The 17,919-nt window shown below is 41.1% G+C and overlaps 2 protein-coding genes across 8 annotated transcripts in view; one reads left to right on the forward strand and one right to left on the reverse strand.

The window, feature by feature from the left end:
* The window catches only part of AAGAB (alpha and gamma adaptin binding protein), a 74,620-nt gene extending 72,109 nt beyond the window's left edge, over window positions 1-2,511 (reverse strand). The window contains exon 1 of one of the 7 annotated variants that reach the window (XM_055536798.1): window positions 2,332-2,511. In XM_055536798.1, coding sequence (XP_055392773.1) covers window positions 2,332-2,404 — 73 coding nt within the window. In that variant the 5' untranslated portion in view covers window positions 2,405-2,511. The remainder of the gene's footprint in view (window positions 1-2,331) is intronic. The other 6 variants (XM_055536796.1, XM_055536795.1, XM_055536799.1 and 3 more) reach the window with 6 other exon arrangements.
* IQCH (IQ motif containing H) overlaps window positions 2,439-17,919 on the forward strand; it is a 224,554-nt gene continuing 209,073 nt past the window's right edge. The window contains 3 exon segments of the mRNA XM_055536471.1: window positions 2,439-2,722; window positions 8,847-8,969; window positions 10,356-10,447. Coding sequence (XP_055392446.1) covers window positions 2,672-2,722; window positions 8,847-8,969; window positions 10,356-10,447 — 266 coding nt within the window. The 5' untranslated portion in view covers window positions 2,439-2,671.

Below are 17,919 nucleotides of genomic sequence, written 5' to 3' on the forward strand. Positions count from 1 at the left end.
TCGCTGGAAGCCATCTTCACTCAGCCATGCACTCACCACCGGGAAGGACACTGAGTCAGAAAGACTGGCCAGAGACAACCTGGAAACTAATTCCAGTACCATGAAACACAAGACTATGAGCCACGTGGCAAAGCAGCTCTGCTGGGTCCCCTTACCCTGCGGCTCTCTGCCCAGGTGCCCCTTCCCAATAAAGTCTGTTGATTGTCAGCATGTGTGTCTCCTCTGACAATTCATTTTTCTGAGTGTTAGACTAGAGTCCACTCTCGGGCCCTGGAAGGGGACCCCTTCCTGCAACAAAAGCACGTGACAGCCACGAGAAAACTTAATACTTTGAAGACTGACTTTGAAAGGACTTTTATATATCAGTAATGGAAATCAAAATGCATATAATTCTTTTGGGAAGTTAAATACACCAAGAAGCTTAAGAATTCTGAGCAAATTATATAATGAAAATTAACTTACAATGTAATGGTAAATTTTTACAAATGAAAAATATGAAATATTATGTGAAAATAAAAGTATATTTATATAAATGTATTTATAAAAATCATATGCCTTAAATGTCATAAATACCTAACTTCATACATTTATATAAATATATTTAATATTTCAGATACAATATTTGCATTTTTATATGTAAAATAAAAATATAACATGCTATATATAAAATGTTAAAACTATTATAAAATATCAGGATAAAAATTGTATATATATTGGAAACACAATTACCAATTTTTTAAAATCTGTGCATTGGGGGGAAAAAAACTGGAAGTAAATGCACAAGAATGTTAACACAGTATTTACGTTTGGGTGATGAGACCCTGGCTGACATTTTCTTTTCTCCATTATGCTAAATCTTATTTAATGGACTATGCACTACTTTTACAATAAAACAATTTTTAAAAAGAAAGGAAATAAATGAGAAGGAGCACTGCTGAGAGGTAAGGAAATGGCATAATTAAAGCAGCTGGTTACCATTTAGTGTATAATTAAACTTTTACTCTGGCAAGGAACTTTTTAGGTGATCACAAATGATAACTAAGTTGTATTTGTGCTGGAGAGACACCCTGCCTAATTCTGTCATTTGACCAGTACAAGGAAAAGTTACGTTTATATAATGCTTTATAGTTTACTAAATGCTTTCAAAATGTCACATCATCTATCCTTCAAAGAATCCCGTGAGGTAGATTCATATGTCCCATTTCAGGGCTTCCCAAGTGGCGCTAGTGGTAAAGAACCTGTCTGCCAATGCAGGAGACATGAGAGAGGCGGGTTCGATCCTTGGGTCGGGAAGATCCCCTAGATCTTCGCAACTCACTTCAGTATTCTTGCCTGGAGAATCCCATGGACAGAAGAGCCTGGCGAGCATCAGTCCATAGGGTCGTAAAGAGTGGGACACGACTGAAGCGACTTAGCACGCCCCACTTTCAGGATCAGGAAACCGAGGGCTAGAGAGATAATGTACTCTATTAACAGTATTTACCATTTACCTACTGATCACTCAAAGTGTTAAGCACAACAGTCATGTGAAAATTATCACCACTTTACAGATCAGAAAACTGAAAAGCATAGGTTACAGCTGAGAATCATCGTTCTGACTCGAAGCCACAATTTGAAACGGAGTCTGGAGTTATAATCAACTTTGGGAGTCTCAGTGGAGGAGTCGAGCCCCAAACCCTATGCTCTCTCTACTCCACTGGTCCCCCGTCCTCGCCTACGATTCTTTGAGGAGTGACTTAGGTTGACAACCACTATGAGGGTCTAGAGGGAAAAATACTAGGTCCAGTAATAATCAAAAACTAATGCTTGCTGGCGGAGGGCCTCGTTTCAGGAGGAAGGCAAGACAGTGAATAACTCAGAGTGGAGGGGGCAAGTTTAACAAGTCTTAACATATGCACATGGGGCGGGGGGTGCAGAGGAACCACTCTACCTCAAGAGCAGGGATGACAACATAAATCACGAATCCTGCACCTGACGCTCGCGTTCCTAGGTTCAATTCCCAGAGAGCCTTTTCTGTTCACCTCAACGGCTGCCCGCCGACAGTAGGGTTGAGGTTCTACTTAACAGAAAACGGTGGAACAAACCCCATGGTGGGCCAAGCAGAGACAGAGAAGCAACGAGTATTGTAGCTAACAGTGGACACCTGGGGGACTAGGCACTATGACCACATCTGAGGAGCACCCGAGGGGCCTCGGGCCACCACCGAAGGGAGGAAGAGTCCAGGGCTCGCGGCGAGGACCGAGGCCCCGAGAGAGGCCGCGGTGCTGGGACTGCCGCCTGCCGAGGCTCGTACTGGGGCTTGGAGGTCGGCCCAGGAGCCTCGTTACTCACGTTGCACTAGCCGGTCTGCGGAGAAGGTGGAGGAGCAGCTGGTAACGAGCGCGCAGGGGACACCCGCAGCCATAACTGCGCCCGCGAACAGGTTCCTTCCCGGAGCCACTTCCGCCTTGGGCGATACCACGGCCGCCGGCGCGCGGGGGAGACGCGTGAGAAAGGCGCGTTCTCAGAGGCACGGCCGGCCCTGCCTCCTCCTTTGCCCCCTCTTCCGCTCCTGGCGTGGACCAGGCTGGGCTGCGCGTGGCGTTGCCATGGGGACGAGCTCCCTCCGCGGCTAGTACCGGACTCTGGAGACCGCGCCTTCCTGAGGAGGGATCCCCGCCCGGCCGTAGGCATGGCCCAGGAGAAGGAAAACCAAGACCCCGTCGGATCTATCTTAATCCAGGTGGGAAATGGCCTCTCCTAACCCTGTCCAGCTAGAACACTTTGAGCGAGCGAGGCCCAGCAGAGCCCATCCATTCACGCTTACCCACTTAAAGCGCTGCTTCTCAGATTGCCTCCAACACCACGGTTTAAAGAACTCCCAAGTGTGCCAACCTAGACCTCTCTCGCCAGCCTCACACACCTCTTGAGCCTGACGATGGAGGTTGCGCGGCCGAAGCACGACCAATCCGCCTCTGGTAAAACTCCAGGACGATACACCCCACTGGGACCTTTACTTTGGAAAAATCCATGTTCCACTGAGGCACCATTTTTAAATGTTATATTCTGAAAAGTTTAATCCTATGATGTAAGGAAATGGAGGAGATACAAATCAGACACGTATCTGGGCGAAAGTTGAAATAGATGAACTGCTTTTGATCTCCTACATTGCAGGTGGATTCTTTACCAGCTGAGCTACAAGGGAAGTAGCTGCTTTTCTTCAGTTCAGTTCAGTCGCTCAGTCCCGTCGGACTCTGCGACCCCGCCAGGCCTCCCTTTCCATCACCAACTCCCGGAGTTAACTCAAACGCAAGTCCATGGAGTCGGTGATGCCATCCAGCCATCTCATCCTTTGTCGTCCCCTTCTCCTCCTGCCCCCAATCCCTCCCAGCATCAGTCTTTTCCAATGAGTCAACTCTTCGCATGAGGTGGCCAAAATACTGGAGTTTCAGCTTTAGCATCATTCCTTCCAAAGAACACCCAGGGCTGATCTCCTTCAGAATGGACTGGTTGGATCTCCTTGCAGTCCAAGGGACTCTCAAGAGTCTTCTCCAAGTTCAAAAGCATCAATTCTTTGGGCTCAGCTTTCTTTATAGTTCAACTCTAGCATCCATACATGACTACTGGAAAAACCATAGCCTTGACTAGACAGACCTTTGTTGGCAAAGTAATGTCTCTGCTTTTGAATATGCTATCTAGGTTGGTCATAACTTTGCTTCCAAGGAGTAAGCATCTTTTAATTTCATGGCTGCAATCACCATCTGCAGTGATTTTGGAGCCCAAAAAATTAAAGTCTGACACTGTTTCCACTGTTTCCCCATCTATTTCCCATGAAGTGATGGAAGTACTCCAATTTTTTCACTCTAAAAGTCCCTTGCATATAATGGAGTTCTGGGGATGTAATGCACACCATGGTGATTACAGTAATAATACTGTATATTTGAAAGTGGCTGAGTAAATCTTACAAGTTCTCATCACAAGAAAAAAGTTGTATTATAACTATATATGGTGATGTATGTTAGCTAGCCTTACTGTGGCAATCATTTGGCAATATGTACAAATATTGACTGATGTTGTCTATGTGAAACTAATATAATGTTTATGTCAATTATATACCAATAAAAAATAATAAAAATTCCTTACTTGGGAACAAGATAAAAGCTTGCTAATCAGGTTAAACTTTGAATGTGGAAAGGTGACGAAAAGCACAGGAAAGTAACTTTCTCTAATCTGAGGGGGGAACATCAGGAAAGTTTTGATTTCTCAGTACAACTCAGTTTGTGACCGTTACACTCAGATTTTTCCAGAATGTTAAAAGCACTACTTTCCGCCCCCCCACATTTATATGTGATGGTTTTGAAACATTTTTGACATATCATCACCTTCAACTCATATATAGCTCTACTTGACTAAAAGTTTGAAGTAATTTCCCTAAGGACTATCAGAACTCTACTCAGATCTGCACTTGGTCTAATTTTTCTTCCTGCCATGATTTGATCCTCCCCTCTGGGAGACTTCTTTAAACCCCTAAACTCACCAATTTTATAGACTTCCCCAATATGAATCATACCCAGATCTTCTTACCTTACCTTTTCTTATCCTTGCTTTCACCAGCACCCTAGAATGAGTTTAGCCAAACTGCCAAGTGTGAGGGAAGAGTCTCCACAAGACTGCCCTCGCTTAGACACCAGGCACAAGTTCAGGGGTCCCTAGAACTATCCTTAATTCAGACCAGCTGTCTATACTTTTGGAAGCCCCAACTATGTCACATTGGCTAATTTGCTAGAGCACTCACAAAACTCAGAAAAGCACTATGTTTATAATTACAGTGTTTTTATAGCAAAAGAATAGAAATTAAAATCAACCGAGGGAAGAGAGGCTCAGGGCAGAGAGTCCAGAAGGGGTTCAAATGGAGCTTCCAGCCATTTTCTCCCAGTGGAGTCATAGCATTACCTCCTTTCAGTCATGATATGTGACAACATATACAGATTATTGCCAACTAGGGAAGCTTTCCCAAGACTTTAATGTCCAGAGGTTTATTGGAGCTCAATCACAATGCCCATTTGGCTGACTTTCGTCTTCAGCCCTTCCCAGAGAGCAGACCAATGATTTCAGTCTAATTCCTCTAGAGATTAGAACTGATACAGCATAGCTCAAAGTCCCCATCATAAACCCCATTCCCATCAAACAGGATGCTCTGGGGGCCTAGTGATCACGTCCCAGGGTCTAAGGGCAGAGGCCAGATCTCTCTTTGGGAAGAACTAGGAATAATCATATCTATGTTGATCAACACCCCTACTTGCTTGAAAGGGTTACTTTGTATACACTTAAGTGGAGGGCTATGTAGAGAAAGAGAGGCCACCCCTTAACCTAATTATTGAGTCTGATCTGTATATACAGTGTAAAATTCTCCCTGATACAATGTAGAATATGTATAATGAGGGAAAAAATTAATATTATATGTAGTCATGAATGGATGTGAATGAGGGACTATAAAGAAAGCTGAGCACGGAAGATTTGATGCTTTTGAACTGTGATGTTGGAGAAGACTCTTGAGAGTCCCTTGGACTGCAAGGAGATCCAACCAGTCTATCCTAAAGGAGATCAGCCCTGAATATTCATTGGAAGGACTGATGCTGAAGCTGAAACTCCAATACTTTGGCCACTTGATGTGAAGAACTGACTCACTAGAAAAGACCCTGATGCTGAGAAAGGTTGAAGGCGGGAGGAGAGGGGACGACAGAGGATGAGATGGTTGGATGGCATCACCGACTCGATGGAATGAGTTTGAATAAACTCCAGGAGTTGGTGATGGACAAGGAGGCCTGGTGTGCTGCAGTCCATGGGGTTGCAAAGAGTTGGACACGACTGAGCAACTGAACTGCACCGACTGAATTCTTTTTCAACCTCTTCTGTCTGATTTGCCAGGAGTGTACACCATACAACAATAAAATGAGAATGACTCATTTAAACTCTTATCTTTAGCTCTTATCTCAAAGTGTGATCCTAGGACTAGCTAAGAAAGGGAATTATAAGATTGCTTTTGACAAAACTGAGTCTTGTTGCATGGCTCTTAAATTCTAGGAAATTCCCTGGTGGTCCAGTGGTTAAGACTCCTCATGCAAAGAGCCCATGTTCAATCCCTGGTTGGGGAACTAAGATCCAACAAGCCACGTGATATGGCAAAAGCCTAAAAAATAATTTAAATTGTAGAGCAATTTTTGTCTGCATTAAATCTTTTGAGAGCTTCTTATTAAGTAGCCCTGTCCCCAAACTGTCAAAATCTTTCTCCAAGTGGGAAATGTATGGAACACAATGTATTTGATAATCACAAAAATGATTGGTGACACATAAAATTTCAGTATGGGAGAGTGAATCTATTTGAAGAAAGAAAGATTTATTTTTTTTAATTTTATTTTATTTTTAAACTTTACATAATTGTATTAGTTTTGCCAAATATAAAAATGAATCCTTAGAACCTAATCTTTTTCTACCCAGGTCTGGTGAAACATTTCCTATAGTAGTTGTCTCTGTTGCAGCTATACAAACAGCTGTGCAGTTACTAAGAGGGAAGAAGACAATACCTGGCTAGGAAAGTAAAAAGCTCTTGAGAAAGATTAAGAGAGTAATTCAAGTCAATGAGTATTTACTAAGTGCCAGTTACATACAAAGTGTTTCACTAGGTTTTACCAATCAGGAGAAGAGAATTAACATTGGCTCAGTGTCCTCCTCTGTGGCTGTCCCCGGACAAAGCACTTTACATCTTTTTAACTCATTTTATTCTTGCCACTATGTTGAAAGATGCTATTTATCCCCATTTTACAGATAAGAACACTAAGGCTCTAAAAAAAAGTAAATTTGCCTATCTCAGTTTAGTAAAGAAGGAAATAGAATTCTAGTTCATAGCTGTCTGATTCCAAAGCCTATATTAGTTCATTTACACATGTATTGTCTCATTTTCATTCCATAAGAAGAGTAATTCTCTTTTCCCCCTTTGGTGAGGACACTAGAGGAAATGTGGATGGTGTGCATGGACATTGTGTGACTAGTAATAGAACAAGGAATCATGTTCATCTGCCTTTTACCAAGTTATTACTATTAGACTGTTACATATTATCTCACAACTCTATGAAGACATAATGGTTCCTATAAAACAGATGAAGTAGCCAGATTTTCAGTTCCCTGATAAATAATCCAGTGTTGTTTTCACTCCCTCCAGCAGTTGACAGGTATAATTATAGAAGGATACATGAAGCTACACACACTAGAGCCACAAGAAGGAAATTCTGTGCATTCAAAAGTTGAGCCAGGGGCTTCCCTGGTGGGCCAGTGGTTAAGGATCCTCCTGCCAATGTGGGGAACACAGGTTCAATCCCTGCTCTCGGAAGATCCCAAATGCCTTGTGGCAGCTAAGCCTGTGAGCTACAACTACGGAGCCAGCTCTCTAGAGCCACAACTGCTGAAGCCTGTGTGCCTAGAGCCTGTTCCCTGCAACGGGTCACCGCAATGAGAAGTCAATGCACCACAGCTAGGGAAAAATGAAGACCCAGTGCAACCATAAATAAACAAATCTTAAAAAAGAAAAAGTGAAACCACAAAATTATGGGCCTGGAAGTGGGCTTGCCCTTGAACTGCCTTTTTGTACTTTCCAAATGTCTTTAGACAATAGACTGTAAATAGCTTGCAGAGTAATTTGGACAAAAAAATCGAAAAAATATTAATACATCTTCATCCTTAGTGCCTATCAGCAAACAGTAGGTATGCTCAAATTTCAATCTGTGAGCCCTGGAGGCTCAACATAATAATTTGTGCAGGGTACAAATGCCCTGATCTGTCTGCCAGATTGTGCTGCTCATCAGTGAAAAGATGCAAATCTTTTGATCTTTCAAATACTTGGCTCCTTGGGAATGTTTGAGAGTAAATGATAACATAGGCTGGATCAATGTATAGGTCCAGTTATACCAACAGAGAAAAAGGTAACTGTTTCAAAATGCCTTTAGCAACCCAATCTGCAGATTGTTATTGGTGTGACTATTGCTGAAACAGGTGTTGGGTTCATAAATTTGCATAGCAAAATGTTTCTCTTGTGGCAGTAGCCCATGCCATAATTGGTGCCATCTGTATTTGTCTCTGGAAGTTTGGTTTCTAATATGAAGGCAGAGAATCTTATGCTGTCTAATTTCATAATGCTCACGTTACTCTGAGGGTGCTTGACTTTGGAGAAATATTCATCATTTCTAAGGAAAATATGAACTGAAGGAAAATGTTCAAGTAATGACATGTTGCTTTTTCTTCATGGATTGTTTTCATTTCTGAGTACATAAAACAAAATTAAGGCCATACCTACAGAGCTGCTTCTTCAGCGCACTAAGTGGGGAAGATCTAGCTAGAATGGAAAACCAACAGACCCTGTCAACATATTTATAATTCTCTTTTGACAGGCACTGTTTTCACTAGAACCTCTCTTTCCTGGAAGTTTTCTTTTTTCTTTTTAACCTCTCAATCAATTAGTAGAAATCAAAGTTTGGAATGAACTTTTTATTATATCTGACTCACCTTCTTTTCCACCAGAGAAAGCATAAGGTATTTGGGTTGCAATTTTATCTTGGATCTATTTCTAATGGGGGAAGGACAAATAGAAAATTGTATGAAATCTTAATTTTTCAAAATCTGAAAGACAGTAACTGGAGCCATAATGTGCTTCTAATAAAGCACATCCTAGAACTATAAGGACAGTCTTTTCAATGAACACCACCTTTAAATCAACTTTATTGTCTTAAGCAATTCAAGCAGATTGCAAACCTTTAAGCTAAGTAACTGTTTTAGGTGTAATATTTATGTATTCTTTTACATTTTTCTCTCTCTAGGTCCATGAAGATCTTTATGAATTAAGGGAGAAATTAACAAAATTCCCGCTTGAGGAAAAAGGCGGGGCTCTAGACATTCAGAATCTTGAAACAGCCATCAAAAGGACTGAAATGGGGTTAAAAGTAAGTAGAGCTTTAGATATTAAATAAAATCCTGGAAGGAGACAAAGATTCCTCCAGAAGAACTGTGCTTCTCACAGGCTCTGTGTAATTCTGGAACAGAGGGGGCTTTGGTTGGTCATCAGCTTTCCCATCCTGTTCCTTTTTTAAGAATGGTGATTATTAGCTGATTGATTGATTTACATCCTGTCACATGCCACAAAGAATGTGAGACATGGATAATATATGATTATGCAGTAATTTATGACCCCTAAAATGTGGCTCGATAAAAAGAATTTATAATTTTAAAAATAACTACTCTTAGTCCAACAGTATGTCTGACAGAGAAGGATTCATACCAATACATTGCAGAGAGTTTCTATCAGAATCACTGGGATTCTAAAAAATAAGAGTTCACTCTTCCTTAATAGCTTAAGTATTTTAAGATTAAGTAATTTTTAAATATTATAACCTAGTACATAACACTGGACATAGAAATCAAGTAGATAGGAGGACTTTCCTGTGGTGGTCCAGTGGCTAAGACCCCAAGCTTCTAATGCAGGGGGGCCTGGGTTCGATTTCTGGTCAGGGTACGAGATCCCACATGCTGTAACTAAGAGTTCACATGCCCCAACTAAAGATCCCACGTGTTGCAATGAAGACCTGGCACAGCCAAATAAATAAATAAATATTTTTAAAAATAAAGTAGATAGGAACTTCATCATTATAGATGGACCTAAGGGCACAGGAGAATCCAATCTTCAGACTAGGTTAACACTCATATACAAAACCAGGATCCATTAGCACGTGGCTCCGATAAAGACCACCTCCATCGTCTAGACCTCTATCAGCATCTCTACTCTTGCTTCCAGCCTTCACTGTTCCATCTTACTGGCCTCCTAGCTCAGCTCCTGAGGCTGAGAGATGGAGTAATATGTTGTTGCCTCATCAGGTTAGCATGCTGTTGTCCTATATAATGTGATGGTGAGAGGGCTGGACCCAACTGGAGTCTTTGGGTTTGGCCATTTAAAATCATCTGTTACCTAAAGGCCAAACTCTTTGCTCAGATGCTTGCTTGAAGTCCTGGTAAGAGAAAGACATTACTCTGTGTCCATGGTACCTAGCAAGTCTCCCCGACCAAGTAGCAAACTGACTACTGTGCAGTTTCATTTGTGAAAAATGCTGCAGGTCACTTCAGCTTTGAGTCTCAACTGTTTATGATGTTTTTTGGGATAAAGTAATTTGGCCTTGAGATGCCTAATGATACCTTAGGCTTGTAATAAACACATAGCATGTTATGTCTTTTGGCTTAATTACATCAGTCAGAGGGTTAACCTAATGCAATGGAGAAAATTAGGTGAGGATTTCCAGTCCACTCTAATGGCCTAAACTTTAACTTTTCTGTAACAGATACACATCGAGAAGTATTTAAACGTTGTACACCAACATGTGTTAACAACTCCTATTGATTATAACTTATATTCTTCTCGTGCTTCCAAATGGTAAGTAAAATAACCATTTTAGGGTCTAAAATAAGTACAAAACAAACAAACAACTTTTCTCACTCAGTGAGATGACTGTAAAGATAAAATTTCCTGTGCTTTGTTTATATGCATTCTAATTTCCATACAAGTTTTGCATATGAAGTTAATGGCAGAATTTAGACTTTAATAAAGTTATTCTGTGTTATTTTCATTGCATTTTAATGCTTGACATCATGACAGTTATTTCAGGGTCCTAGTTTTGGTGTTACATCTTTTGTATTTTTAGTAAAGCATATCCCAAATTCAACGGCTTCACTGGTTGCTCAATGGGAAAGAATCTGCCTGTCAATGCAGGAGATGCATATTCAATCCCTGGGTCAGGAAGATCCCTTGCAGAAGGAAATGGCAACCCACACCAGTATTCTTGCCTGGTAAATCCCATGGACAGAGGAGCCTGGTGGGCTACAGTCTATTGGGTCACAAAAGAATCGGACACGACTTAGTAACTAGACAATAACAACAACATGCCAAATTCAATTCCTATAGGAAATATTTTAAAGCAAATCCATTTTTATGCTATTTAGATCATCTGGAGCTTTCTTTATAGTTTTTAGCCTGTCATATGTGCTTTACTGTAAAGATGATTTTGGTATCCAGGGTAAACAAAACAAAAGTAATAAACTTGCTTGAAATGGTGACTCAGATGGTAAAGAATCTGTCTGCAATGTAGGAGACCCGGGTTCAGTCCCTGAGTCAGGAAGATCTCCTGGAGAAGGGAATGGCTACCCACTCTAGTACTCTTGCCTGGGGAATTCCATGGACAGAGGAGCCTGGTGGGCTACAGTCCATCGGGTCACAAAGAGTCAGACACGACTGAGCAACTAACATATACATTAATAATACAGCCTAAGAGATGATTTATTAAAATTAGTATTGAGTTAAAGAGAAATGACCTTTTCACACATAACTATGTATAAAATAGATAACTAATAAGGAACTACTGTATGGCACAGGGAACTCAATACCCTGTAATGATTTATATAGTAAAAGAATCTAAAAAAGAGTAGAATATGTATCAGCATTAGTATCAGTTCAGTTGCTCAGTCGTGTCCGACTCTTTGCAACCCCATAAACCATAGAACACCAGGCCTCCCTGACCATCACCAACTCCTGGAGTTCACCCAAACTCATGTCCATTGAGTTGGTGATGCCATCCAACCATCTCATCCTCTGTCGTCCCCTTCTCCTCCTGCCTTCAATCTTTCCCAGCATCAGGGTCTTTTCCAATGAGTCAGCTCTTTGCATCAGGTGGGCAAAGTATTGGAGTTTCAGCTTCAACATCACTTCCTCCAATGAACACCCAGAACTGACCTCCTTTAGTCTGGTTGGATCAGACTTGCAGTCCAAGGGACTCTCAAGAGTCTTCTCCAACACCACAGTTCAAAAGCATCAATTCTTCAGTGCTCAGCTTTCTTTATAGTCCAACTCTCACATCCATACATGACTACTGGAAAAACCATGGCCTTGACTAGATGGACCTTTGTTGGCAAAGTAATGTGTCTGCTTTTTAATATGCTGTCTAGGTTGTTCATAACTTTTCTTCCAAGGAGTAAGAGTCTTTTAATTTCATGGCTGTAATCACCATCTGCATTGATTTTGGAGCCCCCAAAAATAAAGTCTGACACTGTTTGTACTGTTTCTCCATCTATTTGCCATGAAATGATGGGACCAGATGCCATGATCTTAGTTTTCCTAATCTTGAGCTTTAAGCCAACTTTTTCACTCTCCTTTTTCACTTTAATCAAAAGGCTCTTTAGTTCTTCTTCACTTTCTGCCATAAGGGTGGTGTCATCTGCATATCTGAGATTATTGATATTTCTCCTGGCAGTCTTGATTCCAGCTTGTGCTTCTTCCAGCCCAGTATTTCTCATGATGTACTCTGCATATATAAATAAGCAGGGTGACAAAATATGGCCTTGACGTACTCCTTTTCCTATTTTGAACCAGTCTTGTTCCATGTCCAGTTTTAACCATTGCTTCCTGAACTGCATACAGGTTTCTCAAGAGGCAAGTCAGGTGGCCTGGTATTCCCATCTCTTTCAGAATTTTCCACAGTTTATTGTGATCCATGCAGTCAAAGGCTTTGGCATAGTCAATAAAGCAGAATAGATGTTATTCTGGAACTCTCTTGCTTTTTGGATGATCCAGCAGATATTGGCAATTTGATCTCTGGTTCCTTTGCCTTTTCTAAAACCAGCTTGAACATCAGGAAGTTCACAGTTCACGTATTGCTGAAGCCTGACTTGGAGACTTTTGAGCATTACTTTACTAGCATGTGAGATGAGTGCAATTGTGCGGTAGTTTGAGCATTCTTTGGCATTGCTTTTCTTTGGGATTAGAATGAAAACTGACCTTTTCCAGTCCTGTGGCCACTGCTGAGTTTTCCAAATTTACTGGCATATTGAGCGCAGCACTTTCACAGCATCATCTTTCAGGATTTGAAATAGCTCAATTGGAATTCCATCATCTCTACTAGCTTTGTTCGTAGTGATGCTTCCTAAGGCCCACTTGACTTCACATTCCAGGATGTCTGACTCTAGATGAGTGTATATACTCTAGGTGAGTATATGTGTATAACTGATTGTAAGCCAACCATAGTCAAAAAAAAAATTAAAAAATAAAAAGAGAAATAACCTTTTCTTAGTTTGGACCTTCTTCAGTCCAGGCGTTCTGAATTGAAGTGAACGTAGATCAGGGTTTTGTATGAAGCTTAAAACCCTGTGGTCCTTTTTGCATCATAAATATATATCAAGGGTAAATGAATCACATCAGACAGGGAGGTCAAGTTTCAGAGAGAAACCCCGAGATACAACCAGGTCCCAGCTCTTGCAGTGGGCAAGAGCCTCGGGTGTTCAGTGCACCCGTTTCCCTTTCCCCGCCATGAAGGTAGTGCCACAGGCAGCCATCACCCTTGGCAGAGGCAAGCCTTCACTAGTCTGTCTAGTTTGAAGTCATTTATATCTTAGGGTTTTGTTTGTTTGTTTTGGCCATACCATGCAGCTTGTGGGATGTCAGTTCCCCCATCAGATATCAAACCCATGCCCTTGGCAATGAAAGCATAAAGTCTTAACTACTGGACCATCAGGGAATTGCCCTATCTTAGATTTTTTAATTTGAGAATAAAAATATGATTTTCAAATAGGTTTATATAAATCATCGTTTGAAACAAGGAATCTGTAGGGAAAATAACAAAAGGGATTCTTGGAGAAGAAAATATTGGAGGTTATTTTACTACCTCATATTGACTCAGTTCTAAATGAAAGCAACAGGGACTTCCCTCATGTCCAGCAGTTAAGACTCCACACTCCCAGTGCAGGGGGCCTGGGTTTGATCCCAAGTCAGGGAACCAGACCCTACATGCAACAACTAAGACCCAGCACAGCCAAATAAACAAATATTAAAAATAATAATAAATCAAGAGAGCCGCACAAGGCAAAGTGGGAGGACTATTTAGATGGCAGCCAGGAGATGTGTAGTAGGTGGGGAGTGTGCATCCAAGAGGCGGAGTGTACACACAGCAATAAAAAAGCTCCAGTGTGGAGAAGGTAGGGGAAGTAGGACGGAGACGAGCTGTCTGTCACCAGCTCTAAAGAAAGTTCTCCTGTCCTGTCTCCAGTTCCTCTTTGTCTTCTCCTCTCGACAGAGCACAGAGTTTCTGAGCTGCAGTTTTGTACGCTATGATAGCTGAAGAGAACAGACTAGGTAGCAGAGAACCAAATACAAAGATTCTGGCAGAGCACTTTGCTTGCACAGTTCTCCATGGCCATGGAGCGCCCTTGCCCCTGTTAGGGTCTGGAAGAGTGGAGAAAGATGTGAACAGGTGTGGAGCTGGAACCAGAAAGGGCCTTTGCATCCTTCCTTTCCTGTTTAATAAAGTAATACAACCACTGGCTGTCTTATCAGGAAGACGGGAGCCTGGCAAGTTCGTAGGAGCCCTACAAGCCTGGGGGAGCATCTCAGTCATTGCTGTGGATTTGGGAGGCTAAAGTGGCCTCAAGTTTGAAAATGAAATGAAGTGAGCTATGGTCAAAAACTGGAGAGAGTCCAAAGTGGGTCTTAAAAGTAAGCATGTCCAAGGCAGTCCCTGGGAGTGGAAGATGTGACCTTTTATATATAGGATGGATAAACAACAAGGTCCTACTGTATAGCACAAAGTGCTATAGTCAGTATCTTATGATAAACCATAATGGAAAATAATATTTTAAAAAAGAATGCATATATATGTATAACTGAATTGCTTTGCTGTATAGCAGTAATTAATACAGCACTATAATCCAACTATCCTTCAATTTTTAAAACTTAAAAAAAAACAAGGAGGCCCAGATTAGAGTCCAGTCAACTGTCTGCAAGTGTCCTCTCCTACACCATAGCTATAAAAGCCAAGAAGTCTAATTTTGACAAAGGATGGTTTTCCTTTTTCGCCAGTATTGCTCAAGAAAAAATCTGGTGGTTTTTTTGTCTAGCAGAGACAAAACCCAGCAGGTACACGACGTGATGACAATGGATTCCAGCAAATGGAAGATTTCCCCAGCAGTCCTTCAGAAAACAATGATAAGGATATTATCAAAGTGGTACATTTTCTCCAAAGAGCCCAAAGTGCTTTTGTATCGTTTTCAAAATAGGCTTCATTATTATTCCCACTTTGGCAATGATTCTTCTTCTGTGTCAAAGTGTGGTTCTTCCTCTTATCATTGCTGGCTTGCACAGATTTTATTGCATGAGATATCTGCTCACACTGTTCTTAACGACCACCCTTTGCTTATTGACACTAGGAGGGTGACTACCATCTGTACCAACACCATCAGAACTGCACAGAAATCTTCATTTTATATTCGGTTACACTAGCGTTTGAGGGGGGAAAAAAGAACAAAGCAAATAAATAATAGTGAGAAACAATGAGAAGGAAATAAGAGGTTTCTGTTAAATGATAAGCATAGATTAGAAGGTAATTCTCACTTAGTTATTGGACCCCCTTAGAACCATCCTCTTCTGCGTTGTTACAAGGCAGTACAGAAATCCCACTTATTCAGAATATGACTACACCCTAGTGACAAAGGCAGACAAGCACAGGGGACGAGCTGTTTACACTTGGTCATCTAGGTGAAGGGTATTTGCATGCTCACTATCCTTTCAGTTTCTTTGTGGCTTTGAAGTTTTTTGAAACAAAAAATAAAAAATTTAAGAAGCATCATAAAATAACAAATAGGAAAAACAGTTCCAACATACGTGATACAAAAATTACTAATACTCTTAAATACAAAGTGTTTTCTTGCCATAATCATAATAAAAAACCTTGAGATAGACAAAATGACATCAGTAGACTACTCACAGAGCTAGAAATGCAAATAACCAGTAAGTATGTGAAAAATGTTTAATAGCACTGTTGAACCATAGGAATACAAATTGAACTATATAATGGGTTGGCTAAAAAGTTCATTTAGGGTCATCTATAACATCTTACATAGAAACCTGAATAAATTTTTTGGCCAAACCGATATTACTATTTTGCCTAACAAATTAGCAATTCAGTTCAGTTCAGTCACTCAGTCGTGTCCAACTCTTTGTGACCCCGTGGACTGCAGCACGTCAGGCTTTCCTGTCCATCACCAACTCTTGGAGACTACTTAAACTCACTTCCATCGCATCGGTGATGCCATCCAACCATCTCGTTCTCCATTGTCCCCTTCTCCTGCCTTCAGTCTCTCCCAGCCTCAGGGTCTTTTCCAGTGAGTCAGGTCTTTGCATCAGGTGGCCAAAGTATTGGAGCTTCAGCTTCAGCATCAGTCCTTCCAATGAATGTTCAGGACTCATTTCCTTTAGGATGGACTGGTTGGATCTCCTTGCAGTCCAAGGAATTCTCAAAAGTCTTCTCCAACACCACAGTTCAAAAGCACCAATTCTTCAGCGCTCATCTTTCTTTATAGTCCAATTCTCACATCCATACATGACTACTGGAAAAACCATGGCTTTGGCTAGATGGACCTTTGTTGCCAAAGTAATGTCTCTGCTTTTTAATATGCTGTCTAGGTTGGTCATAACTTTTCTTCCAAGGAGCAAGCATCTGTTAATTTCATGGCTGCAGTCACCATCTGAGTGATTTTGGAGGCCTAGGAAAAAAGTCTGTCACTGTTTCCATTGTTTCCCCATTTATTTACAATGAAGTAATTGGACCAGATCTTTGTTTTTGAATTTTGAGTTTTGAGCCAGCTTTTTCACTCTCCTCTTTCACTTTCATCAAGAGGCTCTTTAGTTCCTCTTTGGCTTCTGCCATAAGGGTGGTGCCATCTGCCCATCTCAGGTTGTGGATATTTCTCCCAGCAATCTTGATTCCAGCTTGTGCTTCATCCAGTCTGGCACTTCACATGATGTACTCTGCATGTAAATTAAATAAGCAAGGTGACAATATACAGCCTTGAAGCTCACTCTTTTCCCAATTTGGAGCCAGTCCGTTTTTCCATGTCCAGTTCTAAGAGTTGCTTCTTGATCTGCATACAGATTTCTCATGAGGCAGGTAAGGTGGTCTGGTATTCCCATCTCTTGAAGAATTTTCCACAGTTTGTTGTTATCCACACATTCAAAGGCTTTGGCATAGTCAATAAAGCAGAAGTAGATGTTTTTTCTGGAATTCTCTTGCTTTTTGTATGAGCCAATGGATGTTGGCAATTTGATCTCTGGTTCCTCTGCCTTTTCTAAATCCAGTTTGAACATCTGGAAGTTCTTGGTTCATGTCCTGTTAAAGCCTTACTTGGAGAATTTTGAGCATTACTTTGCTAGCATGTGAGATGAGTGCAATTGTGCACTAGTTTGGACATTCTTTGGCATTGCCTTTCTTTGGGATTGGAATGAAAATTGACCTTTTCCAGTCCTGTGGCCACTGCAGAGTTTTCCAAATTTGCTGGCATATTGAGTGCAGCACTTTCACAGCATCTTCTTTTAGGATTTGAAATAGCTCAGCTGGAATTCCTTCACTTCCACTAGCTTTGTTCATAGTGAGGCTTCCAAAGACCCACTTGACTTCACACTCTAGGATGTCTGGCTGTAGGTGAGTGATCACGCCATCATGATTATCTGAGTCATTAAGATCTTTTTTGTATATTTCTTCTGTGTATTCTTGCCACGTCTTCTTAATATTTTCTGCTTGTTAGGTCCATAAAATTTCTGTCCTTTATTGTGCCCATCTTTGCACAAAATGTTGCCTTGGTATTTCTAATTTTCTTGAAGAGATCTCTAGTCTTTCCTGTTCTACTGTTTTCCCATTCTATTTCTTTGCATTGATCACTGAGGAAGGCTTTCTTATCTCTCCTTGCTATTCTTTGGAACTCCGCATTCAGATGGATTTATCTTTCCTTTTCTCCTTTTGCCTTTAGCTTCTCTTCTTTCCTCAGCTATTTCTAAGGCCTCCTCAGACAATCATTTTGCTTTTTTGCATT

The sequence above is a fragment of the Bubalus kerabau genome, chromosome 10 (assembly GCF_029407905.1).
Source record: "Bubalus kerabau isolate K-KA32 ecotype Philippines breed swamp buffalo chromosome 10, PCC_UOA_SB_1v2, whole genome shotgun sequence".
Taxonomy (NCBI): domain Eukaryota; kingdom Metazoa; phylum Chordata; class Mammalia; order Artiodactyla; family Bovidae; genus Bubalus; species Bubalus kerabau.